At 41.0% G+C, this 25,817-nt stretch overlaps 1 protein-coding gene across 1 annotated transcript in view; it reads right to left on the reverse strand.

Moving 5' to 3' along the window:
- Positions 1-1,363: 1,363 nt before the first annotated feature.
- ciroz (ciliated left-right organizer protein containing ZP-N domains) overlaps positions 1,364-25,817 on the reverse strand; it is a 37,244-nt gene continuing 12,790 nt past the window's right edge. The window contains exons 2-12 of the mRNA XM_084184397.1: positions 15,691-15,802; positions 15,273-15,355; positions 12,724-12,825; positions 12,248-12,375; positions 11,821-11,967; positions 11,482-11,520; positions 11,177-11,314; positions 10,830-10,914; positions 10,022-10,227; positions 6,430-6,547; positions 1,364-5,961 (exon numbers count right to left, since the gene is read on the reverse strand). Coding sequence (XP_084040523.1) covers positions 5,276-5,961; positions 6,430-6,547; positions 10,022-10,227; positions 10,830-10,914; positions 11,177-11,314; positions 11,482-11,520; positions 11,821-11,967; positions 12,248-12,375; positions 12,724-12,825; positions 15,273-15,355; positions 15,691-15,725 — 1,767 coding nt within the window. The 5' untranslated portion in view covers positions 15,726-15,802 and the 3' untranslated portion in view covers positions 1,364-5,275. The remainder of the gene's footprint in view (positions 5,962-6,429; positions 6,548-10,021; positions 10,228-10,829; positions 10,915-11,176; positions 11,315-11,481; positions 11,521-11,820; positions 11,968-12,247; positions 12,376-12,723; positions 12,826-15,272; positions 15,356-15,690; positions 15,803-25,817) is intronic.

Raw genomic sequence — 25,817 nt, forward strand, 5'->3', positions numbered from 1 at the left:
ATAAAGGTCTTAGGCATTGTGTTTTATCATTGATACACAGTTCAATATAACTGAAACATGTATGATGCATAACTATTTGTCACTTTAAAGTGTTTTTCATGGTTGCAAAGGCAAGGGACGCAAATGCCACAGTAATTCAAGAACGACCCGTGTCCATTCACAAATGTTCCCATTGAAAACCTATGGGCATCTCTTAAACGGGGCATATCCCCCCTTTTACTACTGCTTCAGCTCTGCCATCCCCACATGGGAACAATTAGGCTACGTAAGTTTGGCGAGGGTCCGTAGCAACCAGCTGCATCTGTTTTTGTTTACCTTTGCGCTCGCACCCGATAATGCCACGAGCACATCTGCTACTGTGCAACGTAACCGTGGTTACATGCATGGTTGACCCGTGATTTTGTAATTACCCTCCAAGCGAGATGAAGAGGCCCAGTGAAACCACCGAAAACCCTCACATCCCCTTCCTACCCTCTCCCTCTCCCTCCATACCCCCATGGCATGGTTCCCTATCCACCTCTCCAAAACATGTGAGGCAATGGCACTACAAGCTGCTCCACTGACCTGTGAGCTGCTGAACAGGATCTCCAATCAACCTTCACTCAACATTGTGATACTCCACTGATTTCTGGGGGGGGGGGGGGGGGTTGTGTGTACTTGTGTTTTGTGTGTGAAAATATGGCACAGCCAACATCTTTGTGTGTGTTACTGTTATCTTTATGTGGTGTTGTTGTCTTGGAGAAATGGTATTAGACCTTAGGCCGCAGCAGAATAGATTGAGTATGTTCGTTGGTTTCACCAACCAGCCAGGCCTAGGCATGAGAAAAAGCAGATGCACAGTAGGCTACACAGCAATCTCAAGACATCCCACTTCACTTCTTTACAGTAGAAGTACATCCACAGTTTCAAAAAATGATGACATAAGTGAAATAGGTTATGTAAGCACATCCAAATTAGTCACAGGTGCCTGGAAAATGTAATTGCATACTAGACTGAAGAAAGAAGGCTCTGCATTGTTTCAACTTTCTCAAACTCAAAGGCAAAAATGTAGATGTCTATATTGCAGTGCACCAACAAAACAACAACTGTAAAAGCTTTGGCCCTTCTTTGAGACTGGATTTTTTAAGTTTACTGTAAATGTATATGTCAATTATTGTGTACATTTCTTAATTCACCTAACACATTAAAATCCCTCTGAGAACATAGCCCGTCAAGAAAGGGATCGTTTGCAATAGCAGTAAAGACCACGTATGGATCACTTCACAGCTGCAGTGTGGGGGCTGGGTGCCATCATGTTTAGTATCTCCCAGATGTGCAAACCATATGCTTTGACTGAAATTAAAACACAAAAAAGACACACAAACACATGAAAGGGATTTTTTACTTTGTAAAGACAGTTAATAGTCTATACAGATAGAATAATGGCAGAGAGAGGCCACATGGACGTAGGATGTTGGTGTACTTTGCGGCACTATCATGTTTCCTTCTCACAAGTTCATATGCCAGATGGGGACCAAAGGCACAAGGAAGTTTAGATTTTCTGCTTGACAGCCCATTGTATATGATGCATTTAACTGCGTAACAGTGCTTCGTTATAATGGATGGAATCTCCAGTGCGTAGGATGAGGGCAAAATAACCAAGGTGTACAAAATGGATAGGGATGTTTCACTCAAATTTGTCATGACAAAAACCAATTACATTTATTAACAGGATTTGGTTCACTATGAATGGTCAGGAAATGTTACCACCAATTATTTCTTAAAGTAATTATTTATTCATTTGGATGCTTTAATGAAAATTCTGGATAATAGGCCTTCTGTACCTTGATACAGTATCAATAAAATAAATCTATTCATTTAGACCTTTCAGTTCAATCAAATGCGTATTTTTCTGTTAGTTTTTTAAAAGAAAGAATAAATGAAAAACAGAATTGAGGTCAAAATTACATTAAAATGTAAATACCTTCAGTTTTAGCAGAACTGTGAGCTTCCCTCTGGAAATGCAACCCATTCATCTTTTAAAATCAAGAGAAAACATGAACAATAGCGCCCTCCTTCATCCAATAAATAGACTGCAACTACTGCAAAATCATTTAGTACTTCAAATGTTAAATGTAGACCAGATGGTTTGCATAATTTATTTAAAAACAAAAACAAGCTATTACTTTATATGTTACTGTTTCAAAGCAGATGTTGGATTATGCAAGAAAACAGGAGAATTTTAGTATTTTATTAGTTTATCTTGCCTTTGAAATGGTTTTACACAATAGTATGCCAACATTACTCTCAGGATGCATACACCTAAAATAATATGCACTATTCTGTATAATTGAGGGGTATGAAATTCACTGTAGGCTACTATCATCAGGCAATACAACACAATCAACACACAACATTTTTCCATGCATTGTAAGGAGATATACTGTATCAAACAATATGCATCATTGCATTTCAGTAATATCACAAGATAAATATTAAACATTACACTACCGTTCAAAAGTTTGGGGTCACTTAGAAATGTCCTTGTTTTCGAAAAGAAAAGCTATTTTTTTGTCCATTAAAATAACATCAAATTGATCAGAAATACAGTGTAGACATTGTTAATGTTGTAAATGGCTATTGTAGCTGGAAACGGCTGATTTCTAATGGAATATCTACATAGGCGTACAGAGGCCCATTATCAGCAACCATCAGTCCTGTGTTCCAATGGCACGTTGTGTTTGCGAATCCAAGTGTATCTTTTTAAAAGGCTAATTGATCGTTAGAAAACCCTTTGGCAATTATGTTAGCACAGCTGAAAACTGTTGTGCTGATTAAAGAAGCAATAACACTGGCCTTCTTGAGACTAGTTGAGTATCTGGAGCATCAGCAATTGTGGGTTCGATTACAGGATCAAAATGGCCAGAAACAAATAACTTTCTTCTGAAACTCGTCAGTCTATTCTTGTTCTGAGAAATGAAGGCTATTCCATACGAGAAATTGCCAAGAAACTGAAGATCTCGTACAACGCTGTGTACTACTCCCTTCACAGAACAGCGCAAACTGGCTCTAACCAGAATAGAAAGAGGAGTGGGAGGCCCTGGTGCACAACTGAGCAAGAGGACAAATACATTAGAGTGTCTAGTTTGAGAAACAGATGCCTCACAGGTCCTCAACTAGCAGCTTCATTAGTACCCGCAAAACACCAGTCTCAACGTCAACAGTGAAGAGGCGACTCCGGGATGCTGACCTTCTAGGCAGAATTGCAAAGAAAAAGCCATATCTCAGACTGGCCAATAAAAAGAAAAGATGAAGATGGGCAAAAGAACACAGACACTGGACAGAGGAAGATTGGAAGTGTTATGAACAGACGAATCGAAGTTTGAGGTGTTCGGATCACAAAGAAGAACATTTGTGAGACACAGACCAAATGAAAAGATGCTGGAGGAGTGCTTGAAGCCATCTGTCAAGCATGGTGGAGGCAATGTTATGGTCTGGGGGTGCTTTGGTGGTGGTAAAGTGGGAGATTTGTACAGGGTAAAAGGGATCTTGAAGAAGGAAGGCTATTACTCCATTTTGCAATGCCATGCTATACCCTGTGGACGGCGCTTGATTGGAGCCAATTTCCTCCTACAACAGGACAATGACCCAAAGCACAGCTCCAAACTTTGCAAGAACTATTTAGGGAAGAAGCAGTCAGCTGGTATTCTGTCTATAATGGAGTGGCCAGCACAGTCACCGGATCTCAACCCTATTGAGCTGTTGTGGGAGCAGCTTGACCGTATGGTACGTAATAAGTGCCCATCAAGCCAATCCAACTTCTGGTAGGTGCTTCAGGAAGCATGGGGTGAAATCTCTTCATATTGCCTCAACAAATTGACAACTAGAATGCAAGGCTGTAATTGCTGCAAATGGAGGAAAGTTTGAAGGACACAATTATTAATTATATTAAAAATCATTATTTCTAACCTTGTCAATGACTATATTTCCTATTCAAACTCATTGCATGTATGTTTTCATGGAAAACATGGAACTTTCTAAGTGACCCCAAACTTTTGAACGGTAGTGTATAATATTATAGTAAACTACAATTACACATTTAATTTGAATGTTTACCTCACTCCCAGCATACGAATCCCAATGGATAAAACATCACCGTGAATGAGTTTCCATGACTTCCTTTCAGGCGTTTTAGTGCCACTCACCACTGCGGGAGCTTTCCTCTTAGCATCGGTCCCTCAAGCTCCAAGCCATGTTGGATTGAGACATGTTTACTAAACTGCAGGCTTGAATGTGTCTGGATAATGTCTGCCCTCAGGCAGTGGCTGGCAGAGAGAGGTTGCTATGCTTCTGCTTGTGTAATCAACCCTCAACAGTAGGCCTAGTGTCCACCACAGCACCTTTCAAATCACAAACCAGCTGCCTAGTGCTTGCATGGCTACAAGTTTGCATTACATAGCCTACTGTAGTTAGGCTACGCGCTAGCTAAGCTATAGGAACTAATGACTAGGGTTAGTGAATTGCAGTTAGGGTTGGTCTATCGTAAGCTGCCTGCTACCTTTGTAACCAACCTGCTGCCAAAATGGCTGGTCCCCTCCGTATCCTTGGTGCTCGAAATGGGACTGTCGGTGGATGAGTTTGGTATTTCAGACCTTGGTACAGTCTGTGCTATCTGGGCATCTCCTTCACTGAATGACCATGCAGAGGATGGTGGGGGAGTTACTGTTTGGCCTGTCCAATCTGTGGCTTCTACAGCAGGTGGTGGTGCAGTCACAGTGGGATGTATGGTTGGCTTTGCTTGTACAGCAATTTGGAATAATAACTGTAACAACTGTGGTTTTGTCTGTTGTTGGTGATGAGTTGAAAGTAACCTCAGATTTGTTTGCTGTCGTGTCTTGGAGTTGCAAATGTGTTGCCTCACTTTTAGATGTTGTCTCTCTGGATTCTACCCATGCTGTCCCACTTGTAGCATTTGCCCCTTTGAATTCCACCTGTTCAACTGTAGCAGTCGCTTCTTGGAATGGTACCTGATCTGTTGTACTAATTGCCACTGTTCCGGGGAATTACACCTGCACCGTTTCACTTGCGGTAGTTGTTCCACCTGTGCTGTTTCACTTGTAGTGGTTGTACCTTGAAATTCCGCCTGTGTTGCATCACTTGTAGTGTTTGTACCTTGAAATTGCACCTGTGTTGTGTCACTTGTAATGGTTGTTCATTAGAATTCTACCTGTGCTGTTTCACTTGTAATGGTTGTTCATTGGAATTCTACCTGTGCTGTTTCACTTGTAATGGTTGTTCATTGGAATTCTACCTGTGCTGTTTCACTTGTAATGGTTGTTCCTTGGAATCCTACCCGTGCTGTTTCACTTGTAATGGTTGTTTCTTGGAATTCTACATGCATCGTTCCACTTGCGATGGTTGTTGCTTGGAATTCCTCTTGCACTGTTTCACTTGTACCGCTTGTTCCTTGGAATCTCGACTGTATTGTGTCAGTTGTAGACGTTGGTCCTTGGAATTCTACCAGTGCTGTTTCACTTGTAACGGTTGTACCTTGGAATTCCACTTGCACTGTTGCACTTGTAGCAGTCGTACCTTGAAATTCCACTTGTGTTGCTTCACTTATAGTGCTTGTCTGTTGGTATTTGTCCTTTGTTGCTTTGTTTGTTGTACTTGGAGTCATTGATGTCACATTACTCCAGTAGATAATGGGACCAGAGGTCTGTGTATGTGAGGAACTGGTGGATGATGTATTTCTTCCTGTTTCTTCAGCCTGAGTCCTCTCAATTGATGTCGTTTTTGGGAAGGTGGAGGGGCCCTCCTGAGATTTCTCTGTTGATAGAAACTGTTGGTCCATTGTTGAGTACGAGCTAAAGGGCACTGTGGTATAGGAAGCAGGGGTTGATGTAGTGTATGTCAAAATAGGGTCCGATGTTGTTGAAGTATGATAATATATTGGTGAGATTGATAGCAGTCTGGGGGACTCTGCAAAAAGGCAGAATTAAAAACATTAGCTACAAACGGACACTTTAAAGGTACAGTCTGCGATAAAAGGAATCTGTTCAATAATCATTTAAATGATTTATATTTATTCTTGAAGAATATAACTTTTAAATGCCTCATGAGTTTAGCACAACTGTCTTACCCTATCATAACCCAAAATATAAAGTTGTATTACTCCATTGTTTGCAAACAACAATGTAAACAAAGAATGTATAGCTTCAAAATATGTTAAAACTATCAAGTGGATGATATTTGAAAGGGGTTACATTATCCCAGCTCCATTCCTCAGCTGTATACCAAAACAAGTGGCCGGGCTGCTGTAGCTTTTAAGAGTGAAATTATATTGTGCTTTTCGTTGATGCTGCATATTTCATACTATTTTTTGTGAGCGTTACATCAAAAGCTTAATGTTGATCATAATGTTTCACTGTTACTGAGCACACCCCTCACCTGTGCATGGCAGAGTGTTCTCCATAGTCCAGTACATTTTGTGGTTAGTCTCCTTAAACGTGAGCACAACGTCTACCCTATAGAACGGCTGTGCAATCCCCTCGTCAGTGGGGCAGTTCTGTAAAAGACAACTTGATTATATACAGTGCATTCGGAAAGTATTCAGACCCCTTCCCTTTTTCCATATTAAAAATTATTTTTTCTCATCAATCTACACACAATACCACATAATGACAGGTTTTTATACATTTTTGCTAATTTATTACAAATAAAAAACTGAAATAACTTATTTACATAAGTATTCAGACCCTTTGCTATGAGACTCGAAATTGAGCTCAGGTGCATCCTGTTTCCATTGAACATCCTTGAGATATTTCTACAACTTTTTTTGATTGGAGTCCACCTGTGGTAAATTCAATTGATTGGAAAGACACACACCTGTCTATATAAGGTCCTACAGTTGACAGTGCATGTTAGAGCAAAAACCAAGCCATGAGGTCGAAGGAATTGTCCGTAGAGCTCCGAGACAGGATTATGTCGAGGCACATATCTGGGGAAGGGTACCAAAACATTTCTGCACATTGAAGGTCCCCAAGAACACAGTGGCCTCCATCATTCTTAAATGGAAGAAGTTTGGAACCACCAAGACTCTTCCTAGAGCTGTCCGCTCGGCCAAACTGAGCAATCGGGGGAGAAGGGCCTTGGTCAGGGACGTGACCAAGAACCCGATGGTCACTCTGGCAGAGCTCCGGAGTTCCTCTGTGGAGATGGGAGAACCTTCCAGAAGGACAACCATCTCTGCAGCACTTCACCAATCAGGCCTTTATGGTAGAGTGGCCAGATGGAAGCCACTACTCAGTAAAAGGCACATGACAGCCCGCTTGGAGTTTGCCAAAAGGCACCTAAAGGACTCTCAGACCATGAGAAACAAGATTCTCTGGTCTGATGAAACCAAGATTGAGCTCTTTCGCCTGAATGCCAAGCGTCACGTCTGGAGGAAACCTGGCACCATCCCTACGGTGAAGCATGGTGGCAGCATCATGCTGTGGGGATGTTTTTCAGCGGCAGGGACTGGGAGACTAGTCAGGATCGAGGTAAAGATGAACAGAGCAAAGTACAGAGTGATCCTTGATGAAAGCCTGCTCCAGAGCGCTCAGGACCTCAGACTGGGGCGAAGGTTCACCTTCCAACAGGACAACGACCCTAAGCACACAGCCAAGACAACGCAAGAGTGGCTTCGGGACAAGTCTCTGAATGTCCTTGAGTGGCACAGCCAGAGCCCGGACTTGAACCCGATCGAACATCTCTGAAGAGACCTGAAAATAGCTGTGCACCGACGCTCCCCATCCAACCTGACAGAGCTTTAGAGGATCTGCAGAGACGAATGGAAGAAACTCCCCAAACACAGGTGTGCCAAGAAGACGCGAGGCTGTAATCGCTGCCAAAGGTGCTTCAACAAAGTATTGAGTAAAGGGTCTGAATACTTATGTAAATGTGATATTTCCATTTTTTATTTTTAATACATTTGCAAAATGTTCTAAAAATCTGTTTTTGCTTTGTCATTATTGGGTATTTTGTGTAGATTGATGGGGGGGGGGGGAAACAATTTAATCAATTTTAGAATAAGGCTGTAACGTAGCAAAATGTGGAAAAAGTCAAGGGGTCTGAATACTTTCCGAATGTACAGTCGTGGTCAAAAGTTTTGAGAATGACACAAGTATTGGTCTTCACAAAGTTTGCTGCTTCAGTGTTTTTAGATATTTTTGTCAGATGTTACTATGGTATACTGAAGTATAATTATAAGCATTCCATAAGTGTCAAAGGCTTTTATTGCCAATTACATTAAGTTTATGCAAAGAGTCAATATTTGCAGTGTTGACCCTTCTTTTTCAAGACCTCTGCAATCCACCCTGGCATGCTGTCAATTAACTTCTGGGCCAAAATAATCAATGCTTGGAGTTTGTCAGAATTTGTGGGTTTTTGTTTGTCCACCTGCCTCTTGAGGATTGACCACAAATTCTCAATGGGATTAAGGTCTGGGGAGTTTCCTGGCCATGGACCCAAAATGTCAATGTTTTGTTCCCCGAGCCACTTAGTTATCACTTTTGCCTTTCCATCAAGCTGGAAAAGGCATTGTTCGTCACCAAACTATTCTTGGATGGTTGGGAGAAGTTGCTCTCAGAGGATGTGTTGGTACCATTCTATATTCATGGCTGTGTTCTTAGGCAAAATTGTGAGTGAGCCCACTCCCTTGGCTGAGAAGCAACCCCACACATGAATGGTCTCAGGATGCTTTACTGTTGGCATGACACAGAACTGATGGTAGCGCTCACCTTGTCTTCTCCAGACAAGCTTTTTTTCCGGATACCCCAAACAATCGGAAAGGGGATTCATCAGAGAAAATGACTTTATCCCAGTCCTCAGCAGTCCAATCCCTGTACCTTTTGCAGAATATCAGTCTGTCGCTGATGTTTTTCCTGGAGAGAAGTGGCTTCCTCGCTGCCCTTCTTGACACCAGGCCATCCTCCAAAAGTCTTCGCCTCACTGTGCGTGCAGATGCACTCACATCTGCCTGCTGCCATTCCTGAGCAAGCTCTGCACTGGTGGTGCCTCGATCCCGCAGCTGAATCAACTTTAGGAGACGGTCCTGGCGCTTGCTGGACTTTCTTGGGCGCACTGAATCCTTCTTCACAACAATTGAACCTCTCTCCTTGAAGTTCTTGATGATCCGATAAATGGTTGATTTAGGTGCAATCTTACTAGCAGCAATATCCTTGCCTGTGAAGCCCTTTTTGTGCAAAGCAATGATGACGGCACGTGTTTCCTTGCAGGTAACCATGGTTAACAGAGAAAGAACAATGATTTCAAGCACCACCCTCCTTTTAAAGCTTCCAGACTGTTATTCTAACTCAATCAGCATGACAGAGTGATCTCCAGCCTTGTCCTCGTCAACACTCTCACCTGTGTTAATGAGATAATCACTGACATGATGTCAGCTGATCCTTTTGTGGCAGGGCTGAAATGCAGTGGAAATGTTTTTTGGGGATTAAGTTCATTTTCATGGCAAAAAGGGACTTAATTGCAATTCATCTGATCACTCTTCATAACATTCTGGAGTATATGCAAATTGCCATCATAAAAACTGAGGCAGCAGACTTTGTGAAAATTAATATTTGTGTCATTCTCAAAACTTTTGACCACGACTGTATACAGTATATAGCCTGTATGATAACTGTAGAAATTGCATTAATGTAGGTCAAAATGCTATGGCTCAGTGGGTTAAAGAATAATAATCATAATCATAATCATAATCATAATCATAATAGAAGAAGAAGAAGAAGAAGAAGAAGAAGAAGAAGAAGAAGAAGAAGAAGAATATAGGTCATTTATCAGACGCTTTTATCCAAAGCAACTTACAGTCTTGTGTGCATGCTAGTACATGCAGGGTTGTGAGTGTGACTCTCACATCGACCACGCGTCACTATGAACTGTAAATCGCTTTGGATAGAAACGTCTGCTAAATGACCACATCTATTTTTTTGTACTGCATGCACCAAATGGTCAGAAAAATACTTTACAGAAAAACACCTACCTTGACCTGTAGGATAAGGGCTGTAGCGATGCTGAGTTGGACAAAGTCATGGGTCTCATGGACAGTGAACTTCTCTGTCTGCTTCACAGACACACTGCTAACTGTTAGGGTGTCACTCTCATAGCCTCCTCTTTTTGTCAAACCCATGCGCCGTTTAAAAATGTGCAGTATAGTGTCCTCTGCTGCTGGGCTGGACACTGACACAACTATGGACATCAAAAGTGAGGGTGTGTGAGGAGGTGGCATTACGTTGTGGGCATAGAGTTACATGAAATTAACATTACATTTGTGTTCAATTTAATTCAGTGGTTGCAGGCATTAAAAATTGAGTCCATGAAAAAAAACAGGTACGGGTTTTTGTGGCAAGCTATCACTAGGAGACGAGAGAGTGCATTGTTGCACATGCATTGTGGCAATTGTTCAGCCAATACCATAGCACAACCTAACGTTTTAGTGCCTGCAACTGTATGAAATTGTTGGGATCCAAACTGCATAACTATCATGATATCATGCCTGTGACAGTTTATGACAGTGAAAAACACTGACATGACTGACATATTTTAAACTACTTTTAAATGTTATACATCATGGCATTATTGATATAAGACACAATAAATGCCTTATAAGCTACTTATATACACACTTATAAATGACAAATTAGTGGCTAATATGTTAACCTTAAAATAAAGTGTTGCCCATAATTTATAACAAGCATCATGTCACACTTCTGACAGTTCTAGGCTGTAGCTTAAGTAAGCTGATACCAGATTGTCTAAACAAAGTAAATGACTGTTGCTTCGTGACCCACCATTTGGACAGGTAGCTTCCATACTGTAGGCATACTGTCCACTGACCAACTTCAAGGCAAGAAATTCCCCTGTCCTTTCCATTACCTGTCATTTAAAGTTAATCCAAGAACAAACAATTACAACAATCTGAAGTTTCCCATCCATTTGAGAACTACAATAAGTATTTTCCTTTTATGGATGACCAAATACGTTGTTGAAATGCAAAGAATTCTCTACAGTTCACCAATATTATTAACTTGGTGGAATCAGAAAGGTGAACACAGCGATCAGGCTGGTTCCACTAGGGGGTTGTAACATTATTGGTTTCCATTGTAATTTCTTGAATGGCCACAATGTGGCAGCTTACCGTCACAGGATTCAAGAGTTCTCTCCTCTTGCCTTGAACTATGATGCTTGGTCCATTCATGTCAGTGTACACCTGGATCAAGCTAGCATCCTCAAGGGCTACAATTAGATTACCCCTCAGGGAAAGAGACCATTGAAGCTGTAAACAGACAAATGCGAGCGTGTGCACACACACAACATGTACACACACACACACACACAAACACATGCATACACACACAGTGTTGGTACATTGTACGATCTGATGCATGCAGTAAATTAATGACTACACACACACAGTGTACAGTGTATGTATAACTTGTTTACCTCATTGTTCCAGCTGTCCAATGGGATCTGTCTGATCACCTGTGGGAATACTGTATGTCATTTTCAGCTATGGTCACAACACCACTGATCATTGATGAAGATAGCATTTGGTGCAGGATAATGTGCCTTTTTTATTCAAGGTATCATAAACTTAGATACGAGTCCTCCCACCTCCCTGCCCAATCCCAATAACTCACCCACCCACCCACAGACACACACACACACACACACACACACACACACACACACACACACACACACACACACACACACTTTAAATACTTTATTTGAATCCACAGAGATATTGCTACTGTACATCACTGAATTGTAAAGCTTTACCTGGATGTCGTCTGGATCACACTGAATGTGTTCTCTGTTGGGTGGTGCAGGAACCATTGGACACTTCATTATGAAGCTGTGCGTTCGATCTCCAAACCGGTTGATTCTCTTCACCAAATTCAGCACAAGGACATTGCTGCCATGCTGCTAGGATGCAACCATCGCACAAAACAAAAAGTAGTTATACTGGGTCAGGAAAAGGTAGCCTACTAGCTACAATGTTTCTTGCACAAATCCCATCACAAATGTAAAAACATTGATGTGAGCATTGGCTGGAGGGAGTTTCCACCATTGTTAATTCATGTCTGACGAGGAGTGTGCAAGTGCATTTGTAAAGAGCTTTTCATTACAAGATCATCTCAAGGTGAATAAGGAGAAGGGTGCAGAATCAGGACGTAGCCAAAGTCTTACATTGCTGCTATCTTACCTGATGTTGGACAAAACAGCCATTGTACATAACTCTAAAGATGTAGTTCTTGTCAGGATCTTTGTGTAGTGAGAATCCACATGCAGAAAACTGGAGGTTCAGGTGATCCAAGGAAGCAAGGCTTACTACTGAGGACAAAGGGATGAAAAGGCATTACAAAACAAACGTAGAGCAATAAATCATAATAATGCAGCCTAATCTTGATTGTGACACAATCGCTCATGTAGAATTCAAAATGTGAAATGTTCATGAAACAAATATGTGATGTAGCTTAATGCCAAAATGTATTTTTGAAACGCTTCACAAAAAGCTGTAATATAGCTGGTACCCAGTAGGCAAAACTGGGCAAATCTGGTTGAAATGCCATAATAATAACATAATTACAACCAGTTTATGGTTGCAATGACATAATTTCAACCAGTTTTGCCAGCTGGGTAGATTATTAGGTTATTAGTTAGTTAAACTGGGATAGTCACCTTGAATTCTTAGGGCCCCGGAGAGCCAGAGTCTCAAGCCCTCTATTCTCATTCTGTGGACCCACACCTCCATGTACTCTGAGAAGCATTCCACATCTCCCTCTGAAAATAAGTTTCATTTCAGTGGGTTAGGTCTAATGTTGCAAAGCTACCTGTAATTTTCGTCATTAACAGGCAATCTATGGTAACTTTGGTAATTTATACTTGAATTTTAAAAAAATATTCGTATACAGTAGGCCTAGTAGACCTATTAATTTTCTAGAAATGTCTCTGTATTGTCTATGAGTTTCTAGTGGATAAACCATATGTCCTGCAATTTTACACATTTTGCTATGGGGTGGAGAGAACATTTTGCAGTTTTAAAGCGAATTTCCTGCAATTCTACACATTTCGCCTAGACTTATGCCATGTTCATACTATCTGGTTGACTAGCCAAAAGGCTAGAGGGGAGCCCCCTGGAGGTGCCCTTCCTGCCCTGTCGGTAATTCAGCCATGATTACTACAAGGTTTAGATTGCTGGCTAGACTAACTTACCTGGCAATCTATAAAATGTTAGCTGACATGGGCTAATTGAATGACTGTCAGTGATTGACATAACAAGAGGAAAACTGCTGATGTACTACCAACTCCCTAAATTGCAATCTTGTGTATTCTACTATTCTAACTCCCAACAGTAAGTTGAGACTTTTCTTTTCACGAAGCCCCCTGATGATGTGTGGCCCCAGGTAATTAATTGCCTTAGTGGCCATAACGGTAAGTGAAAAAAGCATCTAATCAACAATGGCATTATTAGGTGTGCTTGCTGAAAGCAAAGCCAAACTTTAGAAACTGTTCATACTTCTTCTTATTTCGCTGGAGTCTCTAGCGCCAAAACTCTAAAAGCTCTCAATACCAAAACAACTTTAAAACGTGCAGGCTGGCACTGGTCAGTGTGCTTGAAATTTTTTTTTTCATACAACTAATACTTTGAACACTATAACCATATTTGCATACATCTCAATGCATTTCAGAGGCCATTGAATTGAATGGGAAAATGTCTTCAACAGTTTGCTAGAAACGCCATTCAAACTTTAAAACGTGCAGACCGGTCTGTAATAGGTTTCTTGTATACAGCTTTTGATACCATTTATACTTTTTGAACTATAATCATTTTAAATGTGCATAAAAGCTCCATTGGCCTGAATGGGAAGTATTTGATTTCGCCACTGCTCTTGAACTGTTGAAGCTACTAACACCAAAACAACTTTAAAACATGCAGGCTGGCTGTCTTCAGACAAAATACAAATAATTATGCTACCACATTTGCATAGATCCCAATGCATTTCAATTGCCATAAATGGGAAAAATTCAGGCCTTCAACCGTTTAAGCTAGAAACGCCACTCAAACTTTAAAACATGCAGACCAGTCTGGAATAGGTTGTTGTATACAGCTTTTTGATACCATTTATAATTTCTGAACTATAACCAGAGTGGATCCTACGTAACTCACACTCTGACTTACCATTTTAAATGTACATAAAATCTTAATAGGATTGAATATGAAATATTTGGATTCGTCACTGCTCTTCAACTGTTAAAGTTACAAACACCAAACCAGCGTTGACATGTACAGTACCAGTCAAAAGTTTGGACACACCTATTCATTCAAGGGTTTTTCTTTATTTTGACTATTTTCAACATTGTAGAATATTAGTGAAGACATCAAAACTATGAAATAACACATATGGAATCATGTAGTAACCAAAAAAAGTGTTAAACAAATCAAAATGTATTTTATATTTGAGATTCTTCAAAGTAGCTACCCTTTGCCTTAGCATAATATACTAACCCACTATAACCCACTTTAATAACTCCACACCAACAAACCACCCCAAAATAGGTCACTATAACTAACACATAGCCTATGAAAACCTTATTACTACCATTACTACTACTACAATTACTACTGCCATCACTACCACTACCACTACTACTACTATTTCACAACCATAAATATTTCAAGACTAGGTTTCAATTAACTGCAACTCTTCCAACCATTGACTTTTTTCACAACTGACACCAGTTTGGCGACAAAACTGTTACAACAAAGACATATTGACTTAGTAAAATAAATAAAAGTGAGGATATTTCATGATGAAACCAATGGTATTCACTAAGTTGATGGTTTATATTTAGGATCATGTTTTACAGCTTTGTCATTCTATTTTTATTTTTTAAATAATCTTATTTGATCATTTTATATATTTTAAATGTGATAAGGCCACACAGAGGGCCAGAGATAATTGCAGACACGTTTGATAATCTGAAGTACCCAAAAGGGTCACTATGTCATCTGATAAAATACAAATAAAAACTTAAAAGTGACCAAATGCTGGTAGTTTACTGGTAAACTTAGAAAGTTTCCAGTAATATACCCTCCATTTGCAACCCTAGTTAGTTATTTTTCCTGCCTCTCAGTTGTCCAATGTCAAACACTGACGTCCAATTCTTACATAAAACTAAATATAGCTTAGAAAGGGAAAAAACCTTCATAGATAAATTAACCGTACCTGTTAAAGTTGCTGGTGGGTTCCCCATCCAGTCTCTTTTCTGAACTTTCAGGACACCCCCTTTGATAGGCAGGACAAAACAACTACAGAAAACAAGGCAGAATAGTTTAGACAAATTGGGTAGTCCTACTGTAAAGTAGATCAATAGTCACTCTTGTAAGAAAAGAAAATACTTTAATGTGAAATGTTCAAGCATTCCTATAATAAATAAACAGATTATACAAAACATGCAGGCCAAGACGTTATCTAACACATACATTAGCTAGCCATTTTGGCATAAAATCTAATAAAGAATGACTTCGATGAATTTATATTGACTTTACACCTAGGCCAACGTTGTAGCCTAAAATACTGGTAATTAAAAACAAAAAAGGAACAAAAATAAAAGTGAGTATCAATTTCAAACTTTAGTACTTACATAGGAAGGATGACACCAAGCATAGTCCAATCCATGCCACTTTGTGATTGAGGTAGGCAAACTGTTGTTGCATGGGTTTTTATAGGTGTAGTGCATCATCAGCTGTGTTTGTCTTGAAATATAACAAGTAAATACCAGGGAAATGAAAGCAAAGGATCAGAGCAGTCACCAGATATATACAAGTGTGACGATTCACCTGGGGCCTTTGAAGAATGTAAAGGGGGAAGTGATTATGACAAGCCAGGTGTAGTAGGGAGGTTTTAATACTTTACTTTACTAAATCCCATTGCTTGACAGCATGTGCAAAGTTTGTTAGGCAATATGTTTATACATGTGCTCATGATCTCCACAAAGTATAGGCATAGCCATGATACATGAATAAATTGGACAATTCTCTCAAATTAATTTGCCTACTGAGTCAATTTTACATAAAAGGAACATAATCCACACTGCATCTATTGATAAATGTAGCGTATATGGGAGCAGTGGCGTTTGGTGATGTTTAAGATGAGGGAGGACAATAATATTTTTTATGAGCATGGCCTTACTTCTATTACAGCATATTGGATGACTGTCATTCATATTCCATTCACCCAGCTCAATGTAACATCGATAGGTTTAGGCTACTACATGATACTCAAATTTTCCATATACCCATCATGAGGTTGCTACAACCTAGCCTATGAATTAAAGTTTGCAATGTAGGTGCACAGGTGGAGAGAAAAATTGGAGTAATCAAGGTGACACAATGACACATTCAATACCGCCTTGCACACTCTTTCCTGCATCTAGCTGATCTAGGGTGTAATCATTAGTTCAACAGTTGCAAATGAGAGTTTCTATTGGACAAATTCAGGTATGTTTATCCACATTTCGTTTGCTTCCGTTTAATACTTTTTTTTAAACAGAATCGGCGGAATGAATACACACCTAATCACACGCAAACACAGTTCACTTTCATAGCAGCCACATACAAACAGTATGAACATTTTGCTCGTTGTATAATTCCTTCTCGCATCTACGCGATCTCCTCCTCTCACCTTTTCCCTTCAATTGTGGACTTCAGTGCACAACACATCAGCTGTCTGTGACCAGATGAAAAAACCTTTCCAAGCCAAACCTTCATATCATAACCGCTAACCGCTACACACAGCCTACATCATTGTCACCATATTAGCTAACAACGTTAGTAACGTCATAGTCAACATAGCTACTAAAACTAACGCGTTAGTAAACCCGCTACAATAATGCAGTACAGTGTACAGTCAGCAAGCAGTTTAGCAGTTACACCGGCGGGCCCCGGTGGCAATAAATTAATCAAACCAAAAGCTTATCTTGACTTGGAAGAGTTCAAGTGTTGGATAGCCATAGCCAGCTAGCTAACATACGTATGATAACAATATCAAATAGAAAAATGCAACTGATATCGATACAGATTTTTCCAATTGAATGGTTGGAGTAAAACCCCAGCAACACTCCGTATTATCCAGTCCCCCATGAAATAACAACAAATATATACTCTACAGACCCTACTGAGTACTCCCAACCCCGCTTTTACATCAGCACATATAATAGTTTTTTCTCTATAAGCCGATATGTAATTCATATACAGTGTATTGCATTGAGGCCAATGGAATGGGTGGAGTAAAAGCCCAGCAACACGTCGTTTTATTCAGTCCCCCTTATATACACTTAACAAAAATATAAACGCAACATGTAAAGTGTTGGTCCCATGTTTCATGAGCTGAAATAAAATATCCCAGAAATGTTCCATACGCACAAAAAGTTTATTTCTCAAAAGGTTTTGTGCACAATTCTGTTTACATCCTTGTTAGTGAGCATTTCTCCTATGCCAAGATAATCCATCCACCAGACAGGTGTGGCATATCAAGAAGCTGATTAAACAGCATGATCATCACACAGGTTCACCTTGAGCTGGGGAAAATAAAAGGCTGCTCTAAAATGTGCTGTTTTGTCACACAACACAATGCCACAGATGTCTCAAGTTTTGAGGGAGAGTGCAATTCGCATGCTGACTGCAGGAATGTCCACCAGAGCTGTTGCCAGAGAATTGAATGTTCATTTCTCTACCATAAGCCGCCTCCAACGTTGCTTTAGAGAATTTGGCAGTACGTCCAACCGGCCTCACAACCGCAGACCACATGTAACCACGCCAGCCCAGGGCCTCCACATCTGGCTTCTTCACCTGCGGGATTGTCTGAGACCAGCCACCCGGACAGCTGATGAAACTGTGGGTTTGCACAACCAAAGAATTTCTGCACAAACTGTCAGAAACAGTCTTAGGGAAGCTCATCTGCGTGCTTGTCGTCCTCACCAGGATCTTGACCTGACTGCAGTGGGCAAATGCTCACTTTCAATGGCCACTGGCACGCTGGAGAAGCTGTAAATGTCCCAGTTCTTCCATGGCCTTCATACTCACCAGACATGTCACCCATTGAGCATGTTTGGGATGCTCTGGATCAACGTGTACGAAAGCCTGTTCCAGTTCCCACCAACATCCAGCAACTTCACACAGCCATTGAAGAGGAGTGGGACAACATTCCACAGGCCACAGTCAACAGCCTGATCAACTCTATGCAAAGGAGATGTGTAGTGCTGCATGAGGCAAATGGTGGTCACACCAGATACTGACTGGTTTTCTGATTCCTGCCCCTACCTTTTTTTAAAGGTATCTGTGACCAACTGTAACTCAGCAAAAATCTTTGAAATTGTTGCATGTTGAGTTTATATTTTTGTTCAGTGTAGATTCTACAGACCCTACTGAGTACTAACCCAACCCCAATTTTACAGCGGCATAAAGAATAGTATTATCTCTATAAGCCAATATGTCATTCGTATATTTGCATCGTGGCCAATTGAATGGGTGGAGTAAAAGGCCAGCAACACTCCGTATTATCCAGGCCCCCATGAAATAACACCATTTACCTCGACTAACCTGTACCCCCACACATTGACTCGGTACCGGTACCCCCTGTATATAGCCTCAATATTGTTATTTTATTGTGTTACTTTTTGTTATATTTTTTACTTTAGTTTATTTAGTAAATGTTTTCTTAACTCTATTTCTTGAACTGCATTGTTGGTTAAGGGCTTGTAAGTAAGCATTTCACGGTAAGGTCTACACCTGTTGTATTCGGTGCATGTAACAAATAACATTTGATTTGATTAGATATGCAGTGCATTCGGAAAGTGTTCAGACCCCTTGACTTTTTCCACATTTTGTTACATTACAGCCGTATTCTAAAATGGATGAAATTGTTTTTTTTCCTGATCTATCTACTCACAATAACCCATAATGACTAAGCAAAATCAAGTTTTTAGACACTTTTGCAATTTTATATATATAAAAAAAGAAGGAAATATTACATTTACATAAGTATTCAGACCCTTTACTCAGTACTTTGTTGAAGCACCTTTTGGAGCAATTACAGCCGCGCGTCTTCTTGGGTATGACGCTACCAGCTTGGCATACCTGTATTTGGGGAGTTTCTCCTATTCTTCTCTGCAGATCCTCTCAAGCTCTGTTAGGTTGGATGGGGAGTCCACTGAACAACTATTTTCAGGTCTCTCCAGAGATGTTTGATCGGGTTCAAGTCCGGGCTCTGGCTGGGCCACTCAAGGATATTCAGAGACTTGTCCCGAAGCTACTCCTGCATTGTCTTGGCTGTGTGCTTAGGGTCATTGTCCTGTTGAAAGGAGAACCTTCGCCCCAGTCTGATGTCCTGAGCGCTTTGGAGCAGGTTTTCATCAAGGATCTCTCTGTACTTTGCTCCGTTCATCTTTCCCTCGATCCTGACTAGTCTCCCAGTCCCTGCCGCTGATAAACAACCATACAGCATGATGCTGCCACCACCATGCTTCACCGTAGGGATGGTGCCAGGTTTCCTCCAGATGTGATGCTTGGCATTCAGCCCAAAGAGTTCAATCTTGGTTTCATCACACCAGAGAATCTTGTTTCTCATGGTCTGATAGTTCTTTAGGTGCCTTTTGGCAAACTCAAAGTGGGCTGTCATGTGCCTTTTACTGAGGAGTGGCTTCTGTCTGGCCACACTACCATAACGGCCTGATTGGTGGAGCGCTGCAGAGATGGTTGTCCTTCTGGAAGGTTCTCCCATCTCCACAGAGGAACTCTGGAGCTCTGTCAGAGTGAACATCGGGTTCTTGGTCACCTCCCTGACCAAGGCCCTTCTCCCCCGATTGCTCAGTTTGGCTGGGCGGCCAGCTCTAGGAAGAGTCTAGGTGGTTCCAAACTTCTTCCATTTAAGAATGATGGAGGCCACTGTGTTCTTGGGGACCTTCAATGCTGCAGAAATGTTTTGGTATCCTTCCCAGATCTGTGCCTCGACACAATCCTGTCTCGGAGCTCTACGGACAATTCCTTCGACCTCATGGCTTGGTTTTTGCTCTGACATGCACTGTCAACTTTGTGCCTTTCCAAATCATGTACAATCAATTGAATTTACCACAGGAGGACTCCAATCAAGTTGTAAAAACATCTCAAGGGTGATCAATGGAAACAGGATCTCATAGCAAAGGGTCTGAATACTTATGTTAAAAAGGTATTTCTGTTTTAATTTGCAAAAATGTCTAAAAACTTGTTTTCGCTTTGTCATTATGGGGTATTGTGTGTAGATTGATGAGGATTTTTATTTATTTAATCCTTTTTAAAATAAGGCTGTAACGTAACAAAATGTTGAAAAAGGGAAGGAGTCTGAATACTTTTCGAATGCACTGTGTAGATTCTATAGACCCTACTTAGTACTCCCAATCCCACTTTTACATCGGCACAAATGTTTTACCAATATGTAATTCATTCAGAGGAGGCTGGTGGGAAAATATATAGGAGGATGGGCTCATTGTAATGGCTGGAATGGAATAAATGGAACCGTATCAAACACACGGTTAAATCTTTACAATGAGCCGTCCTCCTATAGCTCCTCCGACCAGCCTCCTCTGAATTCATATACAGTGTATTGCATTGAGTGCAATGGAATGGGTGGAGTAAAAGCCCAGCAACATTTCGTATTATCCAGTCCCCCATCAAATGACACCATATATAGATTATACAGACCAATATTGTGAATATACCAGTCTGTACATTGTAGTTCTCAAGTGGTCTTAATTTATTTTGTTTTTTACAGTATATATACAGTGGGGAGAACAAGTATTTGATACACTGCCGATTTTGCAGGTTTTCCTACTTACAAAGCATGTAGAGGTCTGTAATTTGTATCATAGGTACACTTCAACTGTGAGAGACGGAATCTAAAACAAAAATCCAGAAAATCACATTGTATGATTTTTAAGTAATTAATTTGCATTTTATTGCATGACATAAGTATTTGATACATCAGAAAAGCAGAACTTAATATTTGGTACAGAAACCTTTGTTTGCAATTACAGAGATCATACGTTTCCTGTAGGTCTTGACCAGGTTTGCACACACTGCAGCAGGGATTTTGGCCCACTCCTCCATACAGACCTTCTCCAGATCCTTCAGATTTCGGGGCTGTCGCTGGGCAATACGGACTTTCAGCTCCCTCCAAAGATTTTCTATTGGGTTCAGGTCTGGAGACTGGCTAGGCCACTCCAGGACCTTGAGATGCTTCTTACGGAGCCACTCCTTAGTTGCCCTGGCTGTGTGTTTCGGGTCGTTGTCATGCTGGAAGACCCAGCCACGACCCATCTTCAATGCTCTTACTGAGGGAAGGAGGTTGTTGGCCAAGATCTCGCGATACATGGCCCCATCCATCCTCCCCTCAATACGGTGCAGTCGTCCTGTCCCCTTTGCAGAAAAGCATCCCCAATGAATGATGTTTCCACCTCCATGCTTCACGGTTGGTATGGTGTTCTTGGGGTTGTACTCATCCTTCTTCTTCCTCCAAAAACGGCGAGTGGAGTTTAGACCAAAAAGCTCTATTCATGACCTTCTCCCATTCCTCCTCTGGATCATCCAGATGGTCATTGGCAAACTTCAGACGGGCCTGGACATGCGCTGGCTTGAGCAGGGAGACCTTGCGTGCGCTGCAGGATTTTAATCCATGACGGCGTAATGTGTTACTAATGGTTTTCTTTGAGACTGTGGTCCCAGCTCTCTTCAGGTCATTGACCATGTCCTGCCGTGTAGTTCTGGGCTGATCCCTCACCTTCCTCATGATCATTGATGCCCCACGAGGTGAGATCTTGCATGGAGCCCCAGACCGAGGGTGATTGACCGTCATCTTGAACTTCTTCCATTTTCTACTAATTGCGCCAACAGTTGTTGCCTTCTCACCAAGCTGCTTGCCTATTGTCCTGTAGCCCATCCCAGCCTTGTGCAGGTCTACAATTTTATCCCTGATGTCCTTACACAGCAAATTAATTACTTAAAAATCATACAATGTGATTTTCTGGGTTTTTGTTTTAGATTCCGTCTCTCACAGTTGAAGTGTACCTATGATAAAAATTACAGACCTCGACATGCTTTGTAAGTAGTAAAACCTACAAAATCGGCAGTGTATCAAATACTTGTTCTCCCCACTGTATATATATATATATATATATATATATATATATATATACAGTGGGGAAAAAAAGTATTTAGTCAGCCACCAATTGTGCAAGTTCTCCCACTTAAAAAGATGAGAGAGGCCTGTCATTTTCATCATAGGTACACGTCAACTATGACAGACAAATTGAGGAAAAAAATTCCAGAAAATCACATTGTAGGATTTTTAATGAATTTATTTGCAAGTTATGGTGGAAAATAAGTATTTGGTCACCTACAAACAAGCAATATTTCTGGCTCTCACAGACCTGTAACTTCTTCTTTAAGAGGATCCCCTGTCCTCCACTCGTTACCTGTATTAATGGCACCTGTTTGAACTTGTTATCAGTATAAAAGACACCTGTCCACAACCTCAAACAGTCACACTCCAAACTCCACTATGGCCAAGACCAAAGAGCTGTCAAAGGACACCAGAAACAAAATTGTAGACCTGCACCAGGCTGGGAAGACTGAATCTGCAATAGGTAAGCAGCTTGGTTTGAAGAAATCAACTGTGGGAGCAATTATTAGGAAATGGAAGACATACAAGACCACTGATAATCTCCCTCGATCTGGGGCTCCATGCAAGATCTCACCCCGTGGGGTCAAAATGATCACAAGAACGGTGAGCAAAAATCCCAGAACCACACGGGGGGACCTAGTGAATGACCTGTAGAGAGCTGGGACCAAAGTAACAAAGCCTACCATCAGTAACACACTACGCCGCCAGGGACTCAAATCATGCAGTGCCAGATGTGTCCCCCTGCTTAAGCCAGTACATGTCCAGGCCCGTCTGAAGTTTGCTAGAGTGCATTTGGATGGTCCAGAAGAGGATTGGGAGAATGTCATATGGTCCGATGACTTTTTGGTAAAAACTCAACTCGTCGTGTTTGGAGGACAAAGAATGCTGAGTTGCATCCAAAGAACACCATACCTACTGTGAAGCATGGGGGTGGAAACATCATGCTTTGGGGCTGTTTTTCTGCAAAGGGACCAGGACGACTGATCCGTGTAAAGGAAAGAATGAATGGGGCCATGTATCGTGAGATTTTGAGTGAAAACCTCCTTCCATCAGCAAGGGCATTGAAGATGAAACGTGGCAGGGTCTTTCAGCATGACAATGATCCCAAACACACCGCCCGGGCAACGAAGGAGTGGCTTCGTAAGAAGCATTTCAAGGTCCTGGAGTGGCCTAGCCAGTCTCCAGATCTCAACCCCATAGAAGATCTTTGGAGGGAGTTGAAAGTCCGTGTTGCCCAGCGACAGCCCCAAAACATCACTGCTCTAGAGGAGATCTGCATGGATGAATGGGCCAAAAATACCAGCAACAGTGAGTGAAAACTTTGTGAAGACTTACAGAAAACGTTTGACCTGTGTCATTGCCAACAAAGGGTATATAACAAAGTATTGAGAAACTTTTGTTATTGACCAAATACTTATTTTCCACCATAATTTGCAAATAAATTCATAAAAAATCCTACAATGTGATTTTCTGGATTTTTCTTTCTCATTTTGTCTGTCATAGTTGACGTGTACCTATAATGAAAATTACAGGCCTCTCTCATCTTTTTAAGTGGGAGAACTTGCACAATTGGTGCCTGACTAAATACTTTTTTTCCCCACTGTATACTGTATAGTACCAGTCAAAAGTTTGGACACACCTACTCATTCAAGGGTTTTTCTTTATTTTTACTATTTTCAACATTGTAGAATAATAGTGAAGACATCAAAACTATGAAATAACACATATGGAATCATGTAGTAACCAAACAAGTGTCAAGAAATCAAAATATATTTTATATTTGAGATTCTTCAAAGTAGCCACCCTTTGCCTTGATGACAGTTTTGCACACTCTTGGCATTCTCTCAACCAGCTTCATGAGGAATGCTTTTCCAACTGTCTTGAAGGAGTTCCCACATATGCTGAGCACTTGTTGGCTGCTTTTCCTTCACTCTGTGGTCCAACTCATCCCAAACCATCTCAAATGGGTTGAGGTTGGGTGATTGTGGAGGCCAGGTAATCTGATGCAGCACTCCATCACTCTCCTTCTTGGTCAAATAGCCCTTACACAGCCTGGAGGTGTGTTGGGTCATTGTCCTGTTGAAAAACAAATGATAGTCCCACTAAGCACAAACCAGATGGGATGGCGAATCGCTGCAGAATGCTGTGGTAGCCATGCTGGTTAAGTGTGCCTTGAATTCTAAATAAATCACTGACAGTGTCACCAGCAAAGCACCCCCACACCATCCCACCTCCTCCTCCATGTTTCATGGTGGGAACCACACATGCGGAGATCATCCGTTCACCTACTCTGAGTCTCACAAAGACACGGCGGTTGGAACCAAAAATCTCAAATTTGGACTCATCAGACCAAAGGACAGATTTCCACCGGTCTAATGTCCATTGCTCGTGTTTCTTGGCAAAAGCAAGTCTCTTCTTCTTATTGGTGTCCTTTAGTAGTGGTTTCTTTGCAGCAATTCGACCATGAAGGCCTGATTCATGCAGTCTTCTCTGAACAGTTGATGTTGAGATGTGTCTGTGACTTGAACTCTGAAGCATTTATTTGGGCTGCAATCTGAGGTGCCGTTAACTCTAATGAACTTATCCTCTGCAGCAGAGGTAACTCTGGGCCTTCCTTTCCTGTGGCGGTCATCATGAGAGCCAGTTTCATCATAGCGCTTGAAGGTTTTTGCGACTGCACTTGAAGGAAGTTCCGTATTGACCTGACCTTCATGTCTTAAAGTAATGATGGACTGTCGTTTCTCTTTGCTTATTTGAGCTGTTCTTGCCATAATATGGACTTGGCCTTTTACCAAATAGGGCTATCTTCTGTATACCCCCCCTACCTTGTCACAACACAACTGATTGGCTCACACGCATTAAGAAGGAAAGAAATTCCACAAATTAACTTTTAAGAAGGCACACCTGTTAATGAAATGCATTCCAGGTGACTACCTCATGAAGGTGGTTGAGAGAATGCCAAGAGTGTGCAAAGCTGTCATCAAGGCTAAGGGTGGCTATTTGAAGAATCTCAAATGTAAAATATATTTTGATTTGTTTAACACTTTTTTGGTTACTTCGTGATTCCATATGTGTTATTTCATAGTTTTGATGTCTTCACTATTATTCTACAATGTAAAAATATTTTAAAAAATAAAGAAAAACCCTGGAATGAGTAGGTGTGTCCAAACCTTTCACTGGTAGTGTATATATTTAAAAAATCTGAAATTCCTTCTTGCATTTGCTTATAAGCACCATAAAATGGCCATTGATTACAATCAGATACGAATTACGGGGGAGCCAGGGGGAGCAACATTTTCCCCTTCAAGTCTATGGCCATTGTAATGCATTGAGATTTATGGAAATATGGTTGTAGTGTGAAAAGTAGTAGTAGTAGTAGTAGCAGTACCAAAATGCTGTAAGCACACTGACCAGTGCCAGCCTGCTCCTTTTAAAGTTGTTTTGGTTTTGGTAGCTTTTACAGTTTTGGAACTAGAGGTTCCAGCGGAATAAGAAGAAGTATGAGCAGTTTCTAAAGTTGTGCTTTGCTTTCAGAAATCACACCTAATAATGCCATTG

The sequence above is a fragment of the Coregonus lavaretus genome, assembly GCF_964263955.1.
Source record: "Coregonus lavaretus genome assembly, chromosome: 20".
NCBI lineage: Eukaryota > Metazoa > Chordata > Actinopteri > Salmoniformes > Salmonidae > Coregonus > Coregonus lavaretus.